General features: G+C 43.1%; 1 protein-coding gene and 1 pseudogene across 2 annotated transcripts in view; both read right to left on the bottom strand.

Annotated features, from left to right (window-relative positions):
• Positions 1–18,104, bottom strand: part of cfap54 (cilia and flagella associated 54) — a gene marked incomplete at both ends in the record, with an annotated part of 54,902 nt that extends 36,798 nt beyond the window's left edge. The window contains 26 exons of the mRNA XM_080749317.1: positions 13–94; positions 640–795; positions 2,200–2,315; positions 4,144–4,306; positions 4,644–4,785; positions 4,934–5,055; positions 5,629–5,817; positions 6,420–6,512; positions 6,979–7,191; positions 8,249–8,385; positions 8,872–9,124; positions 9,728–9,856; positions 10,512–10,555; positions 10,656–10,803; positions 11,176–11,280; positions 11,549–11,634; positions 11,873–11,987; positions 13,400–13,576; positions 13,841–13,942; positions 14,279–14,392; positions 14,596–14,739; positions 15,198–15,256; positions 15,898–16,063; positions 16,548–16,697; positions 17,020–17,125; positions 17,959–18,104. Of these exons, the coding sequence (XP_080605443.1) occupies positions 13–94; positions 640–795; positions 2,200–2,315; positions 4,144–4,306; positions 4,644–4,785; positions 4,934–5,055; positions 5,629–5,817; positions 6,420–6,512; positions 6,979–7,191; positions 8,249–8,385; positions 8,872–9,124; positions 9,728–9,856; positions 10,512–10,555; positions 10,656–10,803; positions 11,176–11,280; positions 11,549–11,634; positions 11,873–11,987; positions 13,400–13,576; positions 13,841–13,942; positions 14,279–14,392; positions 14,596–14,739; positions 15,198–15,256; positions 15,898–16,063; positions 16,548–16,697; positions 17,020–17,125; positions 17,959–18,104 (3,457 nt within the window). The remainder of the gene's footprint in view (positions 1–12; positions 95–639; positions 796–2,199; positions 2,316–4,143; positions 4,307–4,643; positions 4,786–4,933; positions 5,056–5,628; positions 5,818–6,419; positions 6,513–6,978; positions 7,192–8,248; positions 8,386–8,871; positions 9,125–9,727; positions 9,857–10,511; positions 10,556–10,655; positions 10,804–11,175; positions 11,281–11,548; positions 11,635–11,872; positions 11,988–13,399; positions 13,577–13,840; positions 13,943–14,278; positions 14,393–14,595; positions 14,740–15,197; positions 15,257–15,897; positions 16,064–16,547; positions 16,698–17,019; positions 17,126–17,958) is intronic.
• Positions 18,105–21,843: 3,739 nt separating this feature from the next.
• Positions 21,844–23,576, bottom strand: LOC308304473 (NADPH-dependent diflavin oxidoreductase 1-like; annotated as a pseudogene). The gene has a single exon. The product of its transcript is annotated as an NADPH-dependent diflavin oxidoreductase 1-like (transcript).
• Positions 23,577–26,416: the final 2,840 nt, after the last annotated feature.

Genomic DNA, 26,416 nt, shown 5'->3' with positions numbered 1-26,416 from the left:
AATCTTCCTCACCTGTAGCTCCATTCTTCATCTTCCTCCTTAGAGCCTTCATCTGAACACTGAACTGTCCTGCAGCGAGACCTGCTTTCTTAGACTGGGCACACACACACACACACACGCAAGCACGCACGCACGCACGCACGCACGCACGCACGCACGCACGCACGCACGCACGCACGCACGCACGCACGCACGCACGCACACACACACACACACACACACACACACACACACACACACACACACACACACACACACACACACACACACACACACACACACACACACACACACACACACACACTAAGTACTCACATATCAATACTGCAATGTAGAAATACTCTGTTACAAGTAAAAGTCCGGAATTCAAAATGAACTTGAGTAAAAGTATGTTTAAGTGTTGGCATCAGAATGTACTTAAAGTACCAAAAGTAAAAGTACAAAATGCTTGAAAATAGCAGATCTACAAGCTGAGCTGATCAGCCATTTTCAAATAGCCACAGTATAAAACGGGGCTGAAGTGGTTTATGTATTTTTTACAATATTATAATTTATGTCTTCAAAGTAACAAAAAAAAACTAAAGCTTTCAAATAAATGCAGTGCATCATAAAGTCATGCGTTCTCAGTTATTTCAGTACCTTTCCTCTCCAGCGTCCCCTGGTCTTCTTTGAGCCCTCGGTCTCCTCTGTGAGTCTGCAGTGGAGCAGCTGAGCCTCATAGAGCTCCTGGAGCAGCCTGCAGCCGCGCTCTATCAGCAGAGGAGCCATGCGGAGCTCCCCCAGCATGCGCAAAGCCTGACCATGCAGGGAGACACACGAGACATCACACCAGAACATGTACTGTAACTTACCTGGTAAATAGCAACGTAACTCTACAAATAACGTTTCTACAGACTTCCAATAAACCCTTTTGCAAATCCCGCCCCATTCTGCCCTGTTACTATGATGGGACATTAACCCTGGGCAGATTGTTTTTATAGTGGAAGTGGATGGGATTTTTTTTCCCTTCATAGCCTCATTACAGCTATATAAAGTACCAAAGGAAAAACACCTAGGTGATATTAATAAAAAGGGAAGACAAGGGTACAGTAGTTACATTGCAAAACAGGGGATTTACCCGAAAATATATGTTTTAATTTGTTTAATCCCAGTGGGACAGAATCCTCTTTGCAGATTCTTTTATAGTGGTAGTGGATGGGAATTTTTTTCCCTTCATAGCCTCATTACAGCTATATAAAGTACCACAAAAAACACATCTACGTGATATTAATAAAAAGGGAAGAAAAAGGTACAGTAATTACATAGCAAAACAGTAGTTTTCCCCCGAAAAATAAATGTTTTAATTAGTTTAATCCTCTGGATCAGAGATAGAAAGAGAAGCGCATTGCATCTTGGGTACTAGGAAGAGGACAGAGAGAATGTTTCTCCTCACATAATAGGCTGGCTTTTCGTAATTCTGCCCATTTAAATTATATGTACCCAATCGTGACTCTTAGACCATTGATAAGGTACATGTGAACTAGTTTGTTGAAGCTTATTCGTTATGATGAGCGAGATCGCTTGACGCTTGCCGTCGCTATCACCGTACCGGCCGATCTCCGTGTCGCGCACTGCGGACAGTTCTTGAAAGACGCATTCAACATTCTCCACTGCACAAACTCCACCCCCGATAGCAAAAAGTGAATGTTTTTTTCTGGTTGGCCAGTCAGGGAGTCTCAGGGACCAATCAGAAGGCTGACAAACGGTCTATTCCTAGACCGTACAAAGGTCTTGTTGTCTTTCTGGTCCACAGAATAAAGTGATATAATGAATGGCAAAGGGAAAAGGGCCGCTTGATTTTTCTCTTCCAGGAATTCAACACATCAAAGGTCGGCTTTCTACGTCTCTCCATTCCTCAGATAGTTTTCACCTTGATAGTGACTAGGGATGGGACGATATGAAAATGTCATATCACGATTATTGTGACAAAAGATATTGTGATTTACGATATTATCACGATAATCAAAATCCATTATCCTGGGGCGGAACTAGTTGTGAGTGCTTTTTATCACGATAAACCCTAACCCTAGATGGCGGTTCATTTAGCGTCCAATCCGGAGCGCCATCTGCTTCAAATAACTTTATTGACATTGTGAAGCAGTATGTATACTACCTGAACGCAGAGTCCCCCCCCCCCCCCCCCCCCACACACACACACACCTTGGACAGGTAGTAGGTGATGCAGGCTATCATATGCATGAGTGATTCCGAGGTGTTCCTGGTCCATCTTTGCTTGAGAACAGCAGAATTCTCCTCCAAGACTACCAAGCACTTCACTAGAACCTGAACCACACAACAGAACAGAACAACAATGAAACATACAAGAGTACACACACACACACACACACACACACACACACACACACACACTAGGGATGTCACGATACCAGAAATTTAGTAGTCGATGCCAATACCATTGAAATTCCACGATTCTCGATACCATTTCGATACCACGGTAAAAATAAAAAATAGACAATAAATCCCATGTAGTTCAACATACACTCCTTTATTAGAAGTGAACAACAAACAACAATACTGTATGCTTAAACAGAAGTTGCATGTAGCTTTAAATGATTAAAATAAAATACTGTGCATGTAGCCTAAAAAATTTTATCATTAATAAAATAAAAGTGTTGGCTGTGTGTGTTGCTGCTGCTGCTGCTGCTGGCTTTGCTCTGGCCTGTCCTCCCTGTCAAAGTCCTCCTCTGGCTGATACTGTGAAAAGAACATTGAGATTTCAGTTAGTAGGTGTAGCTTAGACTACAGCAACACACACACACACACACACACACACACACACACACACACACACACACACACACACACACACAGAGTGCAAGCAGTAATTTAATGACGTGGTGAAACCCTTTTTAGTTATATTTATTTATTACAAATCATAGCCTATACAACCGCGCGCGCACACACACAGTCTATTACGACCGCACGCACGCGCACACACACACACACACACACACACACACACACACACACACACACACACACACACACACACACACACACACACACACACACACACACACACACACACACACACACACACACACACACACAATCCTAGCGTAAAAAAAAGTAAACTCAAAAGAACACTGGCTAAACAGCAATGCCAGCCTTCTCAAACAAAGAATAACGTATGTATTATTCCAGGGTTGTTTAACGTTACGTTAGGCGGTTCAGTAAATGAGCTGCCTGGCAACTTTATATAACTTTATTATGGGGGACAGACGGGGGCTGCTCTCCGTGACGAGGCTGGAGCTGGACATAACGTTACTTTGCCAGGCAGCTCATTTACTGTGTGGGCTCACCATAGTAACGTTATTAGATATGGGCAACAATGATTACACGAGAATTCAAATGCACTCACCTTGAATTCTTTGTACAAGTCTGGATGTCGGTATTTTTTAGATGTTTCGCTAGTTGGATGTGTTCCTCCCTTTCGTCTGGAAACGGTTACGGCATACAGGTTTTTTGACGACCAACTATTAATCCCCGCTCACCCTCGAATGCAAAGTACTATACGCGACTTTTGGTTAGTTTTTCTTCTCAACTAATGGAGGGACAGCTGTCGCTGCTGGTAAAAGACGACGCGACGCAGATGCGTGTTGCGCCGCCATGTTGCATGTTGTTGTTTTTCTCCTTAAAGCGTGGTAGTCCACGACTCCATGTCGTCACGTACACAGCATCAGAGGGTGAGGGTTGCCAGATAACCGCTCATTTACAGCCCAAAAACAACACAAAAGAAGCGGCCAGATCTGGCATCTCGGTACCAACGGTACCTCGGTACTACCGTACTAGTTGTAGAAAAGTCAGTACCGTACAGTACCGTCACATCTTGGCATCGACTAGGTACCGAAGTATCGGTTCTGGTGACAAGCCTAACACACACACACACACACACACATACACACACACACACACCACGCGCATGGGCGCAAACAAATTAGTCACTTGTGTGTATAACCTTGAATGTCCAAAACTGTCACTGTTATTATTTCGTCACACCTACACACACACACACACACACACACACACACACACACACACACACACACACACGCACACACACAACCACGCGCGCGCGCACACACAGTACCTGCACAATGTGGTGGGATGTGATCTGGTGGAAGATGAGAGGAGCCAGCAGACCATAACAGCACACAACAGCCTGTACACAAGCAGCACCGTCCTCCAACCACAGAGCCAGGTCCACAGCCAGCAGCATGCGCTCACACTCTGCTAACCTGGCCTCCTGGAAACACACACACACACACACACACATGCACACACACACACACACACACACACACACACACACACACACACACACACACACACACACACAAATCGATGATGCCCACACACTTGTGGTTCTCGAACTGTTTAATTTCAAGGACCCCCATAACTCTGAGAGCTTACAAATGAAACCAAATGGACCCATGAGGGTTCCAATTGTACGAGGAACCTTACTTGAGAGGTCCCTCTTCACAATGAGGCACAGTGTTATGACACAATGCTATGAGCTTGTAGATTGGCTATGTCTGATGAATTTTAATAAAAAAAAAAAAGACACAGAGTTCCACTGTTACCTGTGCCCAGATGTGCAGTCCACCCACTGAGTCGCAGTACAGTGCCCCCTGCTGGACGTTGATCTCCGTCTCCATGAACACAGAGGCCAGAAACAGCTGGAGGAGAACAGGGGAGGAACGCTGCAGCGTCTGCACACACAGCCTGCAGGACCAAGCACAGAGACAGAGCTGAGACCAGGGGTGTAAGCTTGAGGGGTGTGTGAGTGTGTGTGAGAGAGAGAGAGAGAGAGAGAGAGAGAGAGAGAGAGAGAGAGAGAGAGAGAGAGAGAGAGAGAGAGAGACTTGCTCACCCAGTGAGAGAGAGTTTGTCCTGGCTGTAATGGGAGCAGGGTTTGGTGTGGTGAGTGTAATGGCTCCATAGCTCCTGGCAGGCCCTCTTGGCTATGGTGTACTGCTCCGTTTTAAACGCACCCTTTTAGAGGAAAGACGTTACCACAGTGATGGGGAACACAATCAAACTCTGTCATGGCAAATCTGTTTTCTCTGAAAGAAATATTGTGTGTGAATATACAGTATTGACAAATATTATTTTGTGGTATTATTTTTGACTATACAACTAAAACGAAATGACAAGAGACTAGGACTAAACTACTGTAAATGTAAATTTGCTGTCTAAATGAACACTGTTGTGTACCTGTGCCTAGGGCTGTTACGATTATGACAATTTACATGACGATCAATTGTCATTCAAATAATTGCGATTAACAATTGAATTGTGTTTTTGTCATTGGCAATTACATTTCTGTTTGGCTTGTAGGCTTTGAAGTTGCACATGGCAGATATAACACATAACCTAAATATACAAAGAAATTACTGACATATTTGACAACTTCATACCTAAAAAAATAACATTGATAGTGGAAAAAGCTGATCTACAAGCTCACAACGCGGCGCGTTTGAAACATTTATGACAATGACAAAATAACTGCGATTATATCAAATAATTTGCGAATAGACGATTATGTAATAATTGTGACAGGCCTACCTGTGCCAGGTGAGCCCAGACGCTGAGCAGTGGCAGTGGCAGGGAGGCCAGGATGGGGGGTGTGGTCTCTCCTATGCTGCTCCCCACCAGCCTGCCCTGGCTGTCGTAGGCCGCTACCGCAAACACATACCTCTGGTTGGGCTGCAGGCCCTGTACTGTCAGCTCACAACCACCACATACCACTGGCACCTTGACACACACACACGGTCGCACGGTCGCGCGCACACACACACACACACACACACACACACACACACACACACACACACACACACACACACACACACACACACACACACACACACACACACACACACACACACACACACACACACACACAATTATAAACAAACCAACCATGTAGGCTACTACATACTATAATTCAGTGGTTCCCAATGTGGGGTCTGGGGACCTCCAGGGGTCATTGAGAAGTTCCCATGGGGTCCCCAGCTAAATGATTGATAGTTAGGAATGAAATGGAGCCTTAAAGGGATAGTTCACCCCAAAAATTACTTTATTTCTATTGATTGGCGATTTGAATTCATGGCTATTTTTCTTTTGGTTTTTGTCGCATTCCTAAGCCAATTGTTTGATGACCAGCAGTGGTTCCCTATGGAGACACAAATACCCTGGCTAAGAATGCGCCAAAAACTAAAAAATAGCCATAAGTAAAATTTTCCATGGGATGAGTAATCGATAGGAAAAAAGCCATTTTGGGGGTGAACGATCCCTTAATGCGTATCAAACTTGGGGTCCATCGTACTAGATGACTGTGCAGTGGACTACTATACCATATCACCAGTGCCCTGCAGGCTACAGTCTCCCAGACGGACCTTCACATTGGGACCTTCTGCCACCCGCGTGCAGATCTGGTACCAACACACCTGGTGAGACACAAGAGCAGCAAGACATGATGGAGGAGAAGATGAAGCAGAAGAATTACACAAATGTACACTGTTAAATGTAACCGTATGTACATCAATTAATTGAATTGATTGAATTTGTTAATCATCTACTGTACCATGAATGTCACACAGGCAATTGTCTGTTCTAAAAGGGAGGGTTATACTGTATATCAGTGGTTCTCAAAGTGGGGTCCAGCATTTGTTAATAGCAAAATCAGTTTAATCACTTTAATAGCTCACAACGCGCTGTGAGATTGAGCTTGTAGATCAGCTATTTTCAAAATATCATCAAAATCAATAAATAAGAAACCACAAATCTCGTATGGGAGTGCCTGGCACAAAATAATTTATTTATACAGCCAAATACATATAAATTTGAGTAGAACCACTGTTGTACTGTATATAACTCACACACATCTGCAATTACCACTAAGCCAAACCTCACCTGTACTTCCGGCAGGTACGGTGCCGGGGCAAAGGTCATTGAGTGGCCGCCACGGAAGAGAAGTACGGGGCAGGGTGGAGGTTTCTCTCTGGCTTCTCTCTTTCCCCGATCCTTGTTTTCATGTGTACTAGATGGAGGCTTGTGTGTGGAGGGCCTGCAGCTATACAGCTTCTTCTCCTCTGAACCAGCTTTCTCTAGCAGGACCAGGGCCTCCTGGTGAGGGCAGGAGAACCATCATTCACTGTCAGGGCCGGCCCAAGGCCTGACTACTGATCTACAAGCTCACGATGCATCACATCATAGTGAGCTTGTACATGTTCGTTTTCACTATTTTTGAACATTTCTGTCCATAATGCCCAAAATAGGGATGCAAGGTTGAAAGTGGTTAAACAAGGTAGAATTATCACAGACAGTATTACAATTGTAATTTGTATCACACTATTAAAAAAGTAAATCATATTTGGGAGGAGCGAAACATACTACCTTTCATTCTTATGGTTTAGTACTGTTTATTACATTAACTGATTCGCAAAAAATTAAAAATAAATAACTTAATTAACGTAATAATATAATACATAATAAAATTATCATCTGGGAGGTAAGGGTCTCAAAACAAATCGCATGGCCCTAACAAATGTTAACTTTGTTTATAGGTAAGGTCGGCCCTGTTCACAGTATGTAAAGCTCACCGAGGTCTGATTCATGATGAAAGAGTTTAACAACAAAACTAAAATAAATCAAAGAAATAAACAAATGGATGCATCCCAGTCATTGTCAAACCAATATTTTGAGGAAAGGGAATATATTGCACACAAACAAAATGATTGAACCAAAGTGTTTCGTGTAAGTCTGTGTGTCCAGTAGTGCAGTGTTTCTCAACCTTTTTTCTGCATGGGCACACTTTTCATGTCCCAAGAATCCAGGGGCACGCCAACATAATACGGGGGTGTAAATATCGTCACTGTCAGGAAGAAACCTTGTATCTCCAAGTTTCAAATTTGTACGTTTCTTCGCAAAGTAAAGCCCCGCTTCATCATACAAGGCTGTCGCACAACAGTAGTGAAAACAGCAGATCTACAAGCACACAACGCCTCGCAGTGCGAGGCGTTGTGTGCTTATAGATCGGCTGTTTTCACTAATTTAAATCATTTTTAAAATGATAAATAAAATACTGGCTTTAAGCAGTTTTAAGGGGCACACTTGACCCTTCTCAGAGGCACACCAAAGGTCCCCAGGCACAGTGGTTGAGAAACACTGCAGTAGTGTTTACCTCTAGTAGTCTCTTAGGTTTGAAGCTACTGTTTGGATCCATGTTGTCGTGGAGCTGCAAGGCGTTCTGGATCAGGAACAGAACTTTGGATGCCTTGTTCTTCCCAATGCCATCCAACAGCTGAGACTCTGTTAAAACTGACCAGCAAACAGCAAAACCAACTGTCAGGATAATTAGACACACAATTTTCTGTTCAAATACAGAATGCAAGCCAGTGGTTTTCAACCAGTGGTCTGGGGACCACAAGTGGTCCTTGAGGGGGTTCCAGGTGGTCCCCGGCTAAATCATGGAGAGTTAGTAACCAAATGGACCCTTATAGATCTTTATCTCTTGAGAGCGTAAACGGGTCCATTTGGTTTAATTTCACGCTCTCAAGAGTTAAATTATTGTTAAAGATCTGCATTACATAATTTACAAGAAGTCTACACAGTTAGAGGATGTAGAAGAATTGTAATTTTAATCAGCATTGGCCAGTTTTTTGGGCTGTTTTCTCTCCTATATGGTACCACATCAACGCAGCGTGGAATTGTGGGTTAAACAATCTTATCTTTTGGGTCTGAGAGGCTAAATCTCATCAAAATGTGGTCCGCGGCTCAAATGCTGAATAAATAATGATGACTGACCCTGGCTGAGCTGTAGGAGCTTGAGGCTGGCTCTGTGGTAGATGTTGACCAGTTCTAGGTGGAGATCCAAGGCCACCTGGAACAGAGGTGTTGACGTGGTACGGTTGGGACTTTTAGCCTCTGACTCTGCTGCAGCTTCCTGCTCCTCGACCCCATCCTCAGTTTCTCCTCTTGTATTTTCTGTGCCATTCCCCTCTTCCAGTGATGCAGTGATGGGAGGAGGTGGCACAGCAGCGGTGAGGGGTTTACATTTCTGTGAGGACGAGAGGTTTGGAGAAATATGTGACCTCGTTATTTAAAGCAGTGGTTCTCAACCTTTTTAGGCCGCGTATCGAGGCGTTGTGAGCATGTAGATTGGATATTTTCACAATTTCTGCCTCTAATATTTGACAATTTGGCCAAAGTTTAATTTGTAATTTTAGAGGTATTAAAAGGCCCTTAAATTGTCACATTAGAAATGTGCATATACAGTATACACTTAAACTTTATGTTGGTTTGTTTACTTTTGAGTGAGAAAACAATGTTTCATATCATCTGGGGACCCCCCCAAAATAATTTGGGGACCCCTCTGGGGGTCCCGACCCACAGGTTGAGAACCACTGATTTAATGAGTGGTGCTGCTGACTTCACTAATGACTGGTATTATGGATCATGAATAAATTATGAACATATTTGAAGGTGAGGATAACACATAATAATATTACAGGATTGCCCAGTGATATCACAAATATTATTGTTGTTATATGTTAAATGTTGGAAAGATCTGGTATTTATCTTATTTTGCTATATGATGAGTTTTTAATTATAGATTAATATTTGTTTACACAGTTCCCTCAGCCACAGCTGAGCAGCTCACCTGTATGAAGGCGGGGTCAGCGATGGCCGAGCCGTCCCGGGGTAGCAGCCTGGACCAGGCTCTCCTCAGAGCCTCGTCAGCCCTCTCCACCACCTCACACACCGTCTGCAACAAATCCTCCCTGGATTTCTGCACGGTAAAAAAAAAAAAAAAAACATTAGAACACAAAGGAATCGAGTGAATATAAAATGGATATAAAATGGCTATGAAATCAATGCCACCATCACTTAATTATATAAAACCACTCAGCAGTGTTGATTTCGAGTCTCTACGATTAAAACTATGACGAAATGTTTTTGTCGACTGCCGTTTTTTCACTGACGAAAACGAAATAAAAACGAAATAAAAACTAAGATGACTAAAACTAAGACTTAATATATTGACAATTTCATCAACAAAATAAAAACTAGACTAAAACGTTAGGGAGGGACTAGTGCTGAAGAGTCATTTTATGTTTGGTTGCTCTCAGGTGTTGCGTGCAGAAAATAGCTGATCTACAAGCTCACAACGCGTTGCGCTGTGACGTGTTGTGAGCTTGTAGATCGGCTATTTTCAGCATGCAATCAAGTGTAAAATCAATCATTAGGATGCCATCATGGCCTGCCAAAATACATTTTAGTTGACTAAATCAACTGTAGATTTAGTCGCCATAAAATCTTGTGATATTTAGTCAACTAAAATTAGACTAAAACTAAAACTTTTCAGGTGACTAAATTATGACTAAGATTATGACTAAAACTAAATCAAAATCTGCTGTCAAAAACAACATTGCCACACAGCTTACCTTAAGAGAGAAAGCACTGGGCTCCACATCATCTTCTTTGTTGGCTTTTAGACAGGAAACACAGGTGCAACCATTACTGTTAGAGCAATGGTTAGGCAACAAGATGTGCTCTGTGTGTGCGTGTGAATTGTGTGTATTTCTTACCAGTGCTGGGCGTATGAGTATTGCAATCAGCAGCGCTCTCTAACAGCATGGCCAGTTTGAGTGACATCTCCGCCATGGCCATGTGGTCAACGGTTGCCAGGTTACACGTGAAGGACACCTCGCACAATGTAGACAGGCACCATATCCACTGAAAGACACATTGATGAATAGCCTAAGCCAGTTTTTACAGAAGTTACATAAAAAACTCTCAATCTCTTAGAAAGTGTTAGCAGTTAATACTTGTTTCCATTCACATGTTTACATAAATCTCATAAATATGTTATTTTTCCCAATCAGGACGTTAACCACTTGAACCAGCATCCATATTCTGGAAGGGGGGTGGTCAGCCAAAAACAGACGATCTACAAGCTCACAATGTATCGGGTTGAGCATGCAGATTGACTATTTTGTGTAAATGGAAAAAAAGTGGCCCAAGTACAGAGCCAACTCAGGTCCAGTTAACTAAGTCTAGAAGTTTAATTGGTTAAAGATAACATCAGACTTCTCCCTGCAGCCATACCTGGTGACACACCTCCAGCTTGCCTGGGTGCTGAAACACCCCCTTCATCTTGGACCACAGGAACAACACCATGTCCACTATGAGGCTTGAGTCTGGCTGCACCCCCTGGACACACACATAAACGCACACGCACGCGCACGTGCACGCACACGCACACACACACACACACACACACACACACACACACACGCACACACGCGCACACACACCATAGGCATAGACATGGACTTATACTGTACAGGAGAACACACACTTCACTTTTCTTCCTGTAGGGATGAACATATCTATAATACACACACACACACACACACACACACACACACACACACATACACACACACACACACACACACACACACACACACACACTGACCTTAGCAGTGCTACAGACAGACTTGTGAAGGGTGTCAACCAGACAATTGAACTCATCGCTTACTGGGGTCCGCGTCTTGTCTTTATCTGTTGAGAACAAACACAGCACAATATTGACCATTATTTACACACCCTTTTTTTACACATCCCATCTCTATGCCTTCGGGTTCCTACCTCTACCGTCTTAATTCAATTAATAGTAAAACTACCTAAAACTCTTCGGGTAGGGCATGTGTAAGCAAAACATCTGTAACTAAAAAACACAGGGGCCTGAATGACATAATGAAAGCCTGTACTAGTAGGTTTCACAGTATATGAGCTTTACCACTGGTCATGGTGTCCTCTCTAAGGCCAGTCCTCTGGGAGGCCTGGAGACTCTCAAATGTGTCCAGCAAAGTAAGCTCCAGCTCTGCCTTCTTAAAGAATGGACCCTCTGCAGTCTGACACACAGCACACATGCATGCACGCACGCACACACATGCCAGTTAAGACAGCGCACAGATTTATTACAACGGAACACAATTATTGTACGATATGCAATATTGCACAATGTTGCAAGTGTACTACACTGTACATGTGCACATACTGTAAACACACAGTCAAATACACTAAATAGAACACTACATAGTAGAGTAGTATACTATAATACTGTACTATGTGTGTGTGTGTGTGTGTGTGTGTGTGTGTGTGTGTGTGTGTGCGTGCGTGCGTGCGTGCGTGCGTGCGTGCGTGCGTGCATGCATGCGTGCGTGCGTGTGCGTAGTGATACTCACAGCCAACACCTGCAGTAGTTGCCTGGCCAGTGCAGTAAAGCTTTCCCACTGCTCATAGTGAAAAAGAAGTTTAATGAACCTCACTGCAGACAAGTATGGCACCCGGTTCCCTCCTAGAAACAACATTCAGGAAACAACATTCAGGAAACAACGTCCCAGTGAAACAACATCCCAGTGAAACAACATCCCAGTGAAACAACATCCTAGTGCTAATTCTAAAGGCACTTTTAGGTCCCTTTGTAGGCTAAAAACAAAAGGTTTAAGCTTTCATGGGATCCACATTTGTTAATATGAAGTTGCCATGGTTACCCAGAGGCTGTTGATAGTTAAATTACCTGGGAGGTCAGTCTGACATCACAGACCCGATATTAGGGCAAGCCTGATCCGGAATTCCATATTTTAGGCGTGGCATAAATTGTGACTAACCTGAGACGGCTAACTCCATCAGAGTGCCTGTTGGTGTCAGTGCACTGAGACATGTGGGCAGGCGGTCATCACTCCCTCGCTCGTTACCACTTCCAGGTCCTGAGCACAGCATACAGTATGTACGGTATTTGTAAGAGCAAAGAAAAAGTGTGGTTGGCGGTTTTTTGCATTTTCCCATTCAAGTCATTGGGGTTACTTTATAGAGTAACTTTTAGCCACTGAGGAAGCAGCAAAAACTTTATAGAGTAACGTTTAGTCAATGAGGAAGCAGCAAAAATGTCATGTGAAGCTTGACCAATCCTCTGGTGTTTATGGAGTAACATTTAGCCAATGAGGAACCAGCAAAAACTGCTTTTGATGTTGTGGGCAAACATCACCGATTTTATGGAGTAACATTTAGCCACCGAGGAATCAGCAAAAAAATGCTTTCAGCCAATGAGGAAGCTACATAAAGGTCACGTCACAAGAATGCTGGTTCCTCATTGGCTAAAATGTTACTCTATAAACCTGTTCCGAGAACAATTATAGTCTGTCGCCCTTCAGGCAACCACTAAAGAGGAGCAGTTCACAGATACCCTGTGGTCTTGGGCATTAGGGTGTTGTACGTATGTACAGTATGTGAACTTCCACCAACCAGCAGACAGTATGCTGACGCCAGAGGCAAGGATCTCCAGGACCACGTCATGTAGATCTGCCTCCTCTGGAACCCCGGTCTGCAGTGGACGCCTCCCGCTGTCCCACAGAGCCTCCAGGACGGCCAGGAACTGTGCGGCGCTGCAGTCAAACATCTCCGTCAACATGTGCTGCGTGGCGGTACGAGGCCACGGCACCTATACACACACATACAAGACAAGGGGGAAAGGAGATATGAGAGTACACATATCTAACCTGGTAAACCATCCCCATCAAATAAGTGAATTCACATTATCATGTGTCTTCTGCAGAACCGTCTGGCCCCAAGAACTGGGTGGACGTTTTGCAGAAGCCAACTTGAGCTTGATCTGGCTCACATATCATTGATTGGCTCACATATCATTCAAAACGTCTAAAATATTTAATATACTGTAATATATGATAAAATATAATCATCGTACACAGGGTATGTCCTTCAGGTTGCTCTTCTGTCTCCCTCTGAAGAGGCTTTTTGGTCTCCTCCTGGTTTCGAACACCGCCCGCTTGAACACCATGGTAGCCAGCTAAAAAACACCCGGCGCAATAACTCAGTTACACTCAGTGTACAGGAGAACAAAACAGCAGCACCACTGTTTGCAGAACAGCAACATTTTCCTGTCAAAACATGCGTTTTTCAAAAAGCCATAGAAGGATTTAGAGGACATTTATAGAATCGGGTCAAACTATTCAAAAACGTTCAAGATTTTTCAAAAATCTATTGTACAAGCGAGCAGTGCAGCACTCGGTGCCGCGTTGTGAGCTTGTAGCCTATATCTGATATTCTTTAATAATTAAAGCATAAAATAATGATTAAAGTAATGCATAATAATGCGTTCCAGGCCTAAATGGTCCATCCTTACTTTGATAGTAGCTTCCTTGTAAGCTCTCTTAGTCTCACTGGTCAGCGGAGCTCCAGTCTGTTCCTCCACCCCTGCCAGGTCACTGATCTTCCCCAGCGCTCGCTTGGCAAACGCCTGACACAGTGTAGTAGAGCATGTGATATTTATTAACACAGGACAAAATGTAACATTAACATTTTTGTATTTGTTGACAAAATTGTCAGTCATTGTTTTAGTCACCATAGCGTAGTTTCTATTTAGTTTTGTTTTGTTTTCGGCAACGATTTTTCACCGTCGTTGGAATTAACACAGTGCGTGCGTGCGTGGGGGTGTGTTACCTGTGCCTGAGCTGCGTGCTGGTTGTCATAATAACAGCGGCAGACAGCAGAGTAGAGGGTGGCCCTCCATGGCACATAGCGGGCTGTCATCAGAGGGGCAGACATTTCTAAACTGCAACTGGCCCACAGCAGGTACTCCAATGCCTAGAGCCATATAGACATGTATGTAAGGAAATGTTAAATATAATAATAATAATAATACCTTGCATTTATTGAATCTGAATCTAATGTGAATATTATTATTATCGCTTTCCAGATCCTTTCGAAACCCTTATCAAACTATTTGGGTAAATGGTTAGTGAACACTAACTGTGAGGAAAACTTCTCTGTGCAAAAAGACACAAAACTTCCAGTGTACTTAAAGACAATACTTTTTCAGTCTCTAATTCAGAATAATTCAATAATTTAACGAAGGTTTTTTTTCCACAACCTGGGCCCTATGTAGCTTGTTGCCAAGCATTGCCAATCGATTATGATACAAACTTTGTCACTGCTTTTAATTTTGAGTTTCACTGCGCTGGTGTAATTTTTCCACTCTGGTTATAGTAATGTATTGCTTTTTAAAGCTGGACATTGAAGTGCTGTTGCATTAGAGTTAGAACCTGTGCACTGCAACTCATGGTCATCAGGTAGCGGCAGATGTTGTAGATGTTTAATGAGCCTGAAAACATACGACAGAGAGGGGCGGTCAGGTCAAACACAATAGAGTCAAATTGTCATTTGTCACAAGTTATATATCGTCGTTGTCGGGTGGAAACCTTGTATGTCCAAAACCGTTCGTTTTGCGTTTATCATTTTAAAAATGATTTAAACTAGTGAAAACAGCCGATCTACAAGCACACAACGCCTCGCGCCGCGAGGCGTTGTGTGCTTGTAGATCTGCTGTTTTCACTACTTTTGTGCGACGGCCTTGTGTGATGAAGCAGGGCTTTGCTTTGCGAAAGAACGTACACATTTGAAACTTGGAGATACGAGGTTTCCGCCCGACAACGACGATATTATACAAGCGGTGACAATGAAGAATAAACAATGTATTAACAATGTTGGTCTCCAATTTGATCAAGTATAACAACCTTAAGGATTAACTTCACAGATATAAAGTAAATTGCATTGATCCTGGCCCTGGGGGATAATCCAGATAAAATATGGATGTCCTGTACTGAAAGAACTGGGTTCAAACCTAGAGATTTCAACCACAACGTATTACCATTTAATGCTGAACACCATACTGTTAATTGTGCAGCATTGTACAAAACTATGCAAAACATAGAAACACCAGCTGGGTGTGATGTATTCATGTACCATTATATAGTTGCCAGCAGAGATGCTCGTGTGTCTGACAGGCCTGCATTGTGATCCGGATCAGGTCCAGAACACGGAGCAGTCTGCTGAGTCCATCCTGGCCCAGGACACCAGACCGCTTCTCCAGCTCAAACATACACAGGACGTAGCCCTGCAGTGCACGGAACTACACACACGCACGCACGCACGCACGCACGCACGCACGCACACGCACACGCACACGCACACACACACACACACACACACACACACACGTGGATGGATACGGTTTAATATCCACTACTAGTGTTGTCTGAATACTATATTCATGGGTTGCATTTGTAGTCCTAAACGGCCATGTTGAGGACCAACACAGCTGTTTCTATTTGTATGATTGGCAACTATTACTATTACATGTGTTGCAATCTGGCTAGCCATCGTCAAAGAAAAGGGAACGTCCACTCGGGTTGTCCCTCTTCCTTTCCTTTCAGTAGCATAAGCTATCATGACTCTGTCTAGAGAGAATGCATGTGTTGTGGCCCCTGTGCCCCCTGCAGGGCATAAAATAATGCAGTTCAGTATCCAGAGCGAGAGAGAGAGAGAGAGAGAGAGAGAGAGAGAGAGAGAGAGAGAGAGAGAGAGATGGGGGAGAGGAGGGTGCTGTACCTTACCTTCATGTTCATTATGTCTTGGTGTGTGTCAAAGCCTTCTGGGAAGAAGCAGTCTATGAACTGTTTCACATCAGTGATGTCAGCTACATTCACTGGGCTGTAGCGCTTCAGGTGGAGACTGTAGCCCTGCCACAGGGCTAGCTGGTACAGCTTGGTTTGGGGTTTCAAAACAATGTTAGGCTTTTTGAAACAAATACAACACAGAAAGATCCACGAATCCCATGGGGACCTGAAGCTGATTCTATACAAATGTGAAATGCTTTCTAAATCAGTAGTTCTCACACTTTCAGGATTTTTCAAAAAAAGCACGCTTGCAGCACGGCACAAAGTGATGCACTGCAAGCTTTTACTTCTGCTATTTTTGAATAGCCAACGCAAAAATCTAAAATGACACAGATGCTTTCCCGGTTTTAACAGGTTAATTCTGAGTGTAAAAAGGTACAATTTCTGTGTAGCTGCTATCTGGTTATACCTTTATTCCAAAGAGATAATCAGCTATTCGTAGCATGTTCTCCTCAAACACCTTGGCCGGAAGTCGATTCTTGTACTTGCTCTGTAACTCTGACAGGATTTTAATCCTTAAGATATGGGGGAAAAGACAGTTTATGACCCTATTTGTGTGTATTTCTTTTTCATAATAATGTCATCCATCGTGTGCAGTGTGTTTGTAAAAATGCTCTCAGAGCATCAGAAGTCCTGTGTTTTGAACAATAGCAATAAACACACTTGACTTGACATTAAAGAGAGGTTTGTGAACAACAGACCCGCTGTTTAAAGTCAGAGCAGTCACTTTAGCCTGCATGTGTGTTGGTTGATGATGATACAGTGCATTACTGTATTATACACATATACAGGCAGCCTTTATAAGCCTTTCACATCTCAATGACTAAAAAATACATATATTTGAACTGTGAACACACAGCTGAGGGTAATAACATTAATTATTTGTGGATGAGCTTCATTTAACTTCACACACACACTGACAGAGAGCGATGCACCTCAACCTATGACCTCAACACCCACACAATTAATGTTATTACATTCAGCTGTGTTTACACATCAAAATGTTCATACACAGGTAAACAAATGAGGACACAATTGTTAAAACGTCAAACTAAAACAAGAAACATAAAGTAGATTTTGAAGGGAGCCCAATTAAACCCCACAGCGCCCTCTGGGGGCGAACAGTAGCCACCACCACTATACTTTCTACACAGGTTTTACTCTAGTAGTTATCAAGCTCAAACAACCAGTTTATCTAAAGCCAAAGCTGTTTGTTAAGCCACGTGTCGTTTACATTAGCTAGGCTGCTCTATTAGTTCACTGTTATCTTACGGTTCTCGCTTCTCGGACAATAAATGGTGTCTGACAGTTATCTAGTTATTAAATGTTGTTAGCACAGCTTGCTTACCCCTTCACATAGCAGCTGTTATCATGTGTGGGCGACGAGGCAACCCGTTTCATAAGTGTTAAGAACACATTAATCTCCTTTTTCAAAGCTAAAACAACTGGGTTCCTTTCATCAAGTTCGCCATAATACGAAGCAGGAAGGTTCATTTCTGTCCCCATTTTTGGTTTGTTTTTGCATTAACCAGCAGCGAGTAGCAACAACAAACTACACACCACGGCGAGGCAAAGCGGGTTGGCATGGTAACGACGACACTGATGCTATGGGAGTGGTTATCAGATGGCAGTGTGTGTGTGTGTGTGTGTGTGTGTGTGTGTGTGTGTGTGTGTGTGTGTGTGTGTGTGTGTGTGTGTGTGTGTGTGTGTGTGTGTGTGTGTGCGCGCGCGCGCGCTGGTTAACATGTTATACATAGTAATTGATGTTTGGAAAAGTTTATTTTTATTTTTTATCTATGACCTTCATCTTGTGTGGATACCAAAGGCCTGGTGACATAATAAGGTTATCCATCTGTTTTTCTGTCATCCTAGGGACCCCCTGCATATTGTACAGGCTAATTGTGATGCATATTTTTCATTTTCATAGATGCCATCTCATAGATTTGTTTGACAGCACTATCATCTGTGTAAACTTCACCTTTGGCTCTGTACTTGGTCTGCTCAATTTTCCTTCTACACCACCAAACCTCTTCGGTGATCTACAAGCCGATCTACAAGCCGATTGCCGACCTACAAGCTCACAATGCTCGCTCTGTGAGGCGTTGTGAACTTGTAGATCTGCTACTTTTAGCCAATGTTCTCCTCTGAATAGGGATGCTAGAGTTAAGTGTTTAATGTAAAAAAATAAACCTTGCATACAAAGATGTTTTGCGGCCCCCCTGTAGTAACTCTGAGGACCCCCTGTTGAAGACCCCTAGTGTAGACATTTAGACAACAATAAAAATGAATTCATGGTCACAAAGTCAAAATCATATCCAACTCCCTTGACCAAATTCATGACCATTTGATTGTCTGTGAACTTGAACACGTTTGAAAACCCCTGTCATAGTTATCAACTGAGCTCATAGAGAAAAGATAATACTGCACCATACAAACTCATCAGTTCCCATTCTACCGGACATCCACCACACACAGATCCAAAGCTTCTGGCCGAAAGGGCTAATGCTTTGGCAACCATAGCCATGCCTCAAACACACACACACACACACGCACGCACGCACGCACGCACGCACGCACGCATGCATGCACGCAACCATTCGTACACACAGGCAGAGTCCCAGACGGGAGTATTTCCTGGTAGGTGATCCGAGGGGCATCAGCATTATCCCTGGCCAATGTAAACTCATATCACTGAGAGAGACAGCTTAGACAGAGAGACAGAGAGAGAGAGAGAGAGAGAGAGAGAGAGAGAGAGAGAGAGAGAGAGAGAGAGAGAGACAGAGACAGAGACAGAGACAGAGAGAGACAGACAGACAGACAGACAGAGAGAGAGACAGACATACAGACAGAGAGAAGCAAGTGGTTGCATGAGAGTGAGACAGACAGTGAAGAGAGATACTGACAGAGTGAAAGAGTCAGAGCCAACCAATAGAGCGATAGAGAGAAAGAGAGAGAGAGAGAGAGAGAGAGAGAGAGAGAGAGATGACCATCAATTGTTGGATAAATGAAAGCGAGAGAGAGAGAGAAAGAGATAGGGATAAACAGTTGACATCATCGTTCTAGAAGGATAAGTGTGTTGGCAGGATCTGTTCGTATCTCTGTGTGTGTGTTCATGTTTTCGTGTATGTGTGTACGTGGGTGCACAAACAGGGAACCAAAGCCGAGGGCCAGAAGGGAGGGGTCAGTCGAGGCCTATAAATGGCCCTGTTGAGGCGAGAGCAGAGCAGCATGCAGCAGCTCCACGGCCCGGACGGACCCCACTAGACAAGAGACAGAGCCAGACCACCAGCTATCAGACATCCCCCGACCCTCCAGAGCCAGGACCCGACGGCCCAGTCCCCTGCCTGACACATCTCTGCACCCCTGGTGCTAAAGTACTAACGCCTTAAGGATGCTATTATACAGCTTGGTTAGAATTGTAAACTGCTTGTGTTCATATTTGGAAGCCTTGGTAATGTCCAAGTTGCGAGAGGCCTGCAGATTACAGGAATGCCCAGGCAAAGAGCTACATTCTATTCTGTGATAAATGGCAGTCGCCAACTCGCCATAATATGGAGGGGGCGATGCTTCTTGTACCCGTGATCTGTATCCTGAAATACTTGTTGAGTTTCCCAAGTCTGTGCATCTACTGTTGTTTGTGTTCGAGAATATCTTGTGAAATGTGAACGCAGATAAAGATGTTAAATGTGTGTGTGTGTGTGTGTGTGTGTGTGTGTGTGTGTGTGTGTGTGTGTGCGTGCGTGCGTGCGTGCGTGCATGCGCACCTGCTGCTGCTGGGTCAGCTCCAGAGATTTTCTCTGCTGTTTTAGAAATGTAATACCTGACATATGAGTAGGTGGATATGTCTGATGGATATGAGTTACATTATATAACAATATTCAGGAAGTGTATAGGAAGTATAGATTAGCTTAACTATTAACGAAGTCGGGAATAGTGAATTAATTAATTAATTATTTAAATTGCTATATCAACATGTAATTGTCTGGAAGGTCTATTGATTTGGCACTCTATAAATATCCTGTTGTATGTAAATGAATAGTTTATTCATTCACAAAAAAAAGGATGGAATGTGGTAGTAATATTTATATAGTGTATGTAGTCTACAGAAAATCTCACTAGGCTACTCAATTTAGATGTACCTGCTGCTGTCAATCCAACAGCTGACATCCATGGACTTTGACTTCTACTTCTCCTCTGTGTCAGCATAAAACCTGTACTAAGTGATGCTATACATGGTCATTGCAACTTAACCAGTCAGCCTTATTATAAACTGTATGGTACTTAGTATAGATGCTTAGATTCTATCTCCATCTAGGGAGAGCACCTTGGTGTATAAGAGGTGGCCCATATGACACTTCAGGAAGTCTTCTGCCCGACAGGGCAAAGGCCAGCAGGCCAGAGCTCTCTGATGCTGTGTATGCTGTTTCTCTGATGCTGATGAATAAACCTTTGTCAATTCTTCAAATCCTTCATCCTTGTGGAACATTAATATTTTCTATCATAACATCACCAGATAGGCTACAGTACATGAGTAGGCCTGTCACAATTATTACATAATAGCCTAATCACAATTATGCATAATCCTCATAATAGTTTCCATGATGAAAAAAACATTTTCAAGATTACAACGCGTTGTAAGCTTGTAGATCAGCCAAGTAATAATGAGGCATAAAATTGTTAAATATGACAGTAATTTCATTCTGTATTTCTGTATATTTCAGTTATTTGTCATATCTTCCCTGTGCAACTTTTGATTACGAAATCTAAAAAAGAAGGCATGGGGAAATTATGTTTTTATTTATTTGTTCCAATGTTAAATGCTAAAAACACAATTCAATCATTATCGCAACCAATATTGACAAGAGGTACTGTATTTGGTAAAAAGTATTGTGATATTTGATTTTGTCTGGCTTTACAGAGCAAGAAAAGTCAGTAAGTGGAAAAAGTAAATGTCACAATTATTACATAATCACCCAATTATTTGAGATAATCGCATTAAATGTTGTGCATAATTGTGAGAATCATTTCCACTCATCTTCTGTATAAATTCATCTGTTGATTTACAACAGATGAATGATTTACATCATTATCAGAAATGTCTTTGTACATTTCAGTTATCAAATTATTTGTCATTGTCCACCCTTTGTTTTTGGAATTTGTTTACAAAGGCTAAAAGTCAAACATGTATTTTATTAATGTTCCAAAGTTCAATTCCATAGTGATTCCCCAGTGATCAGGACCAGGTCTCACTCTGGAGTCGACCCGTCTGCTCCATTGTGGTCAGCATCTGGTCTGCCTCTTCCAAGGAGAGACCTCCTCCTTGCTTAAACACCTCTTGCAGTGCTTCACGCACACTGGCCGGCATCTCTTTGGCACGGCCTGCTATGTAAAAACAGCCACCCCTATTTGCAATCAAGTCCCACAAGAGTTCAGCCTGCTCTTTCACACTGTGCTGCACATAGATCTTGTCCTCCTGGTCTCTCCGAGAAGGCAGTGAAGCAGGTCAGATTTCCAGCCTTGGTCATGTCCTGCCAGTCTGAGTGGAAGAAATAGTCCTTGGACTCGGAGCGAGAGCCAAAGAACAACACATTAGAAGTTTTGTCCTGAGCTACTCTCTCTTGAATGGCTGATCTAAAGGGTGCCACTCCTGTTCCAGGCCCAACCATGATCACAGGCGTCTCCTGTTTGCTTGGGAACCTTAAAGTTCCCTTCTTAACCCACAAAGGCACATATACTTCCCCGTGTGTGGGGTCCAGGGAAGCTAACCACGTGGAGCAGAGGCCTTGACGAGGTTTCTTCATCTTGGTTTTGTAGCGTACCATAGCTACTAAGATCTGGATGCGGTTGGGGTGTGCCAGGAGGGAGGAGGCGATGGAGAAGGAGCGTGGCTGGATCTCAGGTAACAGATCCAGGATGTAGTCCACCTTCAGTTCTGCCACTGTGTGAGGGAAGTCCGCCATCACTTCTAGGGCAGTGCGTCGAGGCCGTGTGCAGTAGTCATGCAGGTCATCTTGGCCCTGGGCAGAGCTGAACTCAACCAGCTTCTCCTTTTCCAGGTCGTTGGTGGCAAAAGTGGACAGCAGCTCAAATTAGGAGCGGCGCGGTACAGCAGCAACGTCCAAGTAATGTTTCACCAGGTGTTCAACTGTACAGGGCTGGGGCAACCTAGCTGGAACTGTAGTGTTACTGTCAGTTGCCGTCAGAGTAAACTGAGCGTTTGGATCTAATCTTAGCAACTGACAAAATTGTTGTACATCTTCCTGTGTGTTACATGGACGCATCATCACCACATCACCAGCAGCAAACTCAATGTTGGAGCCAGTGATGTCAAACTCAATGTGCCGCACGTCTTGGAAATGGGAGGCATCTGTTACTCTCCGACTGGACACCAGCTTAGCTGGGAAGGGGTGGACTTGTGAAGGCACCATTTGTCGCTTTGGCGACATGGGATCTGGATTTTCTTTTACATCATCTTCAAAGTGGAAAATGTACCTTGGAGGGAGAGGTTCATCTTTTCTGAGCGGAGTCACATGTCCAAGAGATGGGTACAGAACTAACAGTCTCTCCCAAAATGATCTGAGCCATGGGTCAATCACAGCATCTGGCCCCAGGTCATGCTGATCATCGGCCAGTCCAGCTGGCAGCAGCAGGCTGGCACCCAACTGAACAAGGCGCTTATGAAGCTTCTTAGCTACAAAATTGAACTTTGGATAGGAAGAGTCTCCTAGGCCCAGTACTGCACAGTCTAGCTGACACAGAGAGCCAGCAGGCAAAGACTTCCTGAAGAGGAACCTCCAGAAACTGTTCATATTGTCAGGAGGGTCTCCTTGGCCAGTGGTGGCGCACACGAAAACAACCACGTACGTGCAGCCGCTTCCTCTGTGCTTGTCTCCCAATGCGTTGTGCAGTGTCTTCAGCTGTACCCGTCTGGCTACCGTAGAGAATTAGCAGCTTTGGGATTGACATTCTGACTTCCTTTGATGTCTTCTCCAATCCTGGGTTCTGGTTAGTTCCTTAAAAGATTTCAATGCCAACAATATTGCTGATCACAGACTTATATCACGACATTCAACCAGGATAATGTGCTGTGCTGAGGCTGAGGGGTCCTATGGTCCTACGTCGAGTGATGTAACGTCCACTTTTATTTGCGTCAGCGGTTACGTAACAACGAACTAGCCAATCCCAGCCCCGTCCGTCCGTCGCCAGAATTGTTTCTATTTACTTCTCCTTGTTCAGATCCGGTCTAAAGACAGCCTACTGTATCCGGTAGTGTGCACGACCACATAAATGCTAGTAACGTTTCCGTATGCGCTCACCACCTATATGACCGGATCAGAAACCTGCAAAGCGAATTGATCCCTGATTGATCCCAGTTTAAAAGACCATTATCAACTGTCTTAAAATTCAGCAGTTCTACTTTTCTACAAACCACATACATTACAAAAATAAAAACAAGTCAATCCATTTGAAATGAAATTTACACCTATATTTCTCGGTGTAAATGGTTTACTTCACAGCAAGGCAAATATGTACCACGGCACCAGTTGAATCGTGGACCACCTGACTCATATTTGTCACACAACTGTGTCGCTAGCCTAATATAGGCCTATATATCTACAAGCTCAGATGTCGTATCCATGACGTGTTGTGACTGTGAGCATAGAGTATATATTGTGAGCTGTGATCTTTTTGTTGCCGAACATGAGGACGAAAATCATGTCTTTTAGCCATAGACCCCTATAATTTCCCCTATGCTACTGTGCACTGACAGCATCAATTTAAAAGGGAGCAGCAGGTCAATTAATCATTACTGGAAAACTAACAAAACTAAGCTTTGGTTTGGGAAATGACGAGGTTGTTTGTACTTTGTCTTAGTTGTGGGCTCGCCTATAAGGCGAGCACACTTTAGATATTGTCATTATTTACTAGGCAGGCAGTCAGTGCAAGTATCAAAAAACTTCAGTTCCTTTCTACTCCTACATACTTAGTGAGAAAATGAAAATAAAAACATCAATGTGTTCAGTTTACAGTGGCGAAGTGTGCTATTATTTTTTATAGCAATCGGCCAAATGGTGGCGCTGTAGGAAGCCTTCGAAAGTGCGAACTTTGAACAGGTATAGCTCATGCTGTGTTATACATACAGCCATGAAACCTGTATACACTTATGCGTCTCCTCATGCCGAACAACTTTTACCCTCTAACTTTTGACCTCTGACCTTTAGGTCTCCCACAATTCGGAATTATATGAAAAACAGTAAAAATCTATCTCCTCCTGGGATTTTCGCGTCAAGTGCACAAAACCTTTTTCACATGAACTTTGAACCTATATCTACACAGGCTATGTGGTGAGAAGTTTGTACGTTAAATAATGATTTTTTAATAATTCAATATATATTGCGGTTTTATGCAAATTATTCTTCGGCCTCTAAATCATACATGCAAAGTTACACGTTCATGGCATTTGGCAAAGATGTGGAGGGTTAGTCAAAGTATCACTGAAACCAATTTTATTCCAATCGGCCAAAGGGGGGCGCTATACGAAGCGTCTGAAAATTCAAACTTCAAACGGGCATAAATCATGACTCGTTTCGTTTGAAGACATACAACTTGTTACACGCGTGCTTTGACTCAAGCGGAAGACATCTGTGTCGTTGTTAAGTAAGCTCCGCCCTTCAATTTTCCGCCATTTTGAGCAGTTTGTAAAACGCGTAAACCCGCTTTTTTTCTGGAATTTTCGCGTCACGTGCACAAAACTTTTTTTACGTGAACTTTGGACCGATATCTAAAGATCTGTCAGATCGGATTTCTTTAACATTGAAACATGCTTTTTTAAATAATTCAAACAATATTGCATTTTTATGCAAATTATTCTTCTGCCTCTAAAACATACAAGCAAAGTCACATTTTCATGACAAAATAGTGTAGAGGGTTAGTTCAAATATCACTGAAACCAATCTTACCCCAAATGGCCAAAGGGGGACGCTATATAATTTTGAGCAGTTTGTAAAACGCTTAAACCCGTTTTTATTCTAGGATTTTTTTTGCAATTTGCATGAAACATTCTACGCAATCTAAGGACCTTTATCTAACATGCCTATGAAGTGCACACAAAAAAATTATAAAATAATAATAATAAATATAGCTGCAAGCAGCGATAAAGTGTCCAAAGCCCAAAACACCTCAAATCATGAACACAGCCTGGGATGTGCGTGAAATCTTGCAAGCACATTCCCAATAGGTCAAGGAACAGATACCAACCTTCTCACATTGGCCTGTTATAGCGCCACCAGCGGGTCAACTTTTGCATAACACATTTTTGGAACAAAATGGACCAATCTTTGACGTCAGTAACGTCAAAGAGAGCACTGCCTGCGATCTTGACATTTTGTGCTTTTATAGCCATTGTTTTCTGGCTTGAAGCGAGCCCACAATTGTTTCGAAGGAACAATATTTTTCTAGTTTCTCAATAGTTTCGTTTATTATCAGACATGACCTTAAGTTCACTCACAAAAACAGATAAAACGAGAAAACCCCATGATTTATTGATTAATGTGGAAAGTTCTTTGGGCTTGCCACATTTCAGATAAAATGGTTCTCGAGCTAAAAGGACAACACGTTGACTTGAATTGGTTTAATTTGGAATTTGATCATTTGGTTATTCACCCGTGTAATTTCTTTTGCTCAGGGGATAATTAATGAATCTTGACCATCAGGTCAAATTCGTGTTAGATCATGTGTCTAGGTGAAGGTGAGATTTGACCTTTGACACAACCCAAATGTCTCAATAGAATAGCATAGCATTGAGA

The sequence above is a fragment of the Nannobrachium achirus genome (assembly GCF_963921795.1).
Source record: "Nannobrachium achirus genome assembly, chromosome: 19".
Lineage (NCBI taxonomy): Eukaryota > Metazoa > Chordata > Actinopteri > Myctophiformes > Myctophidae > Nannobrachium > Nannobrachium achirus.
Note: the sequence above shows the minus strand (reverse complement) of the source record. Positions and strands in the feature narration are given on the sequence as shown.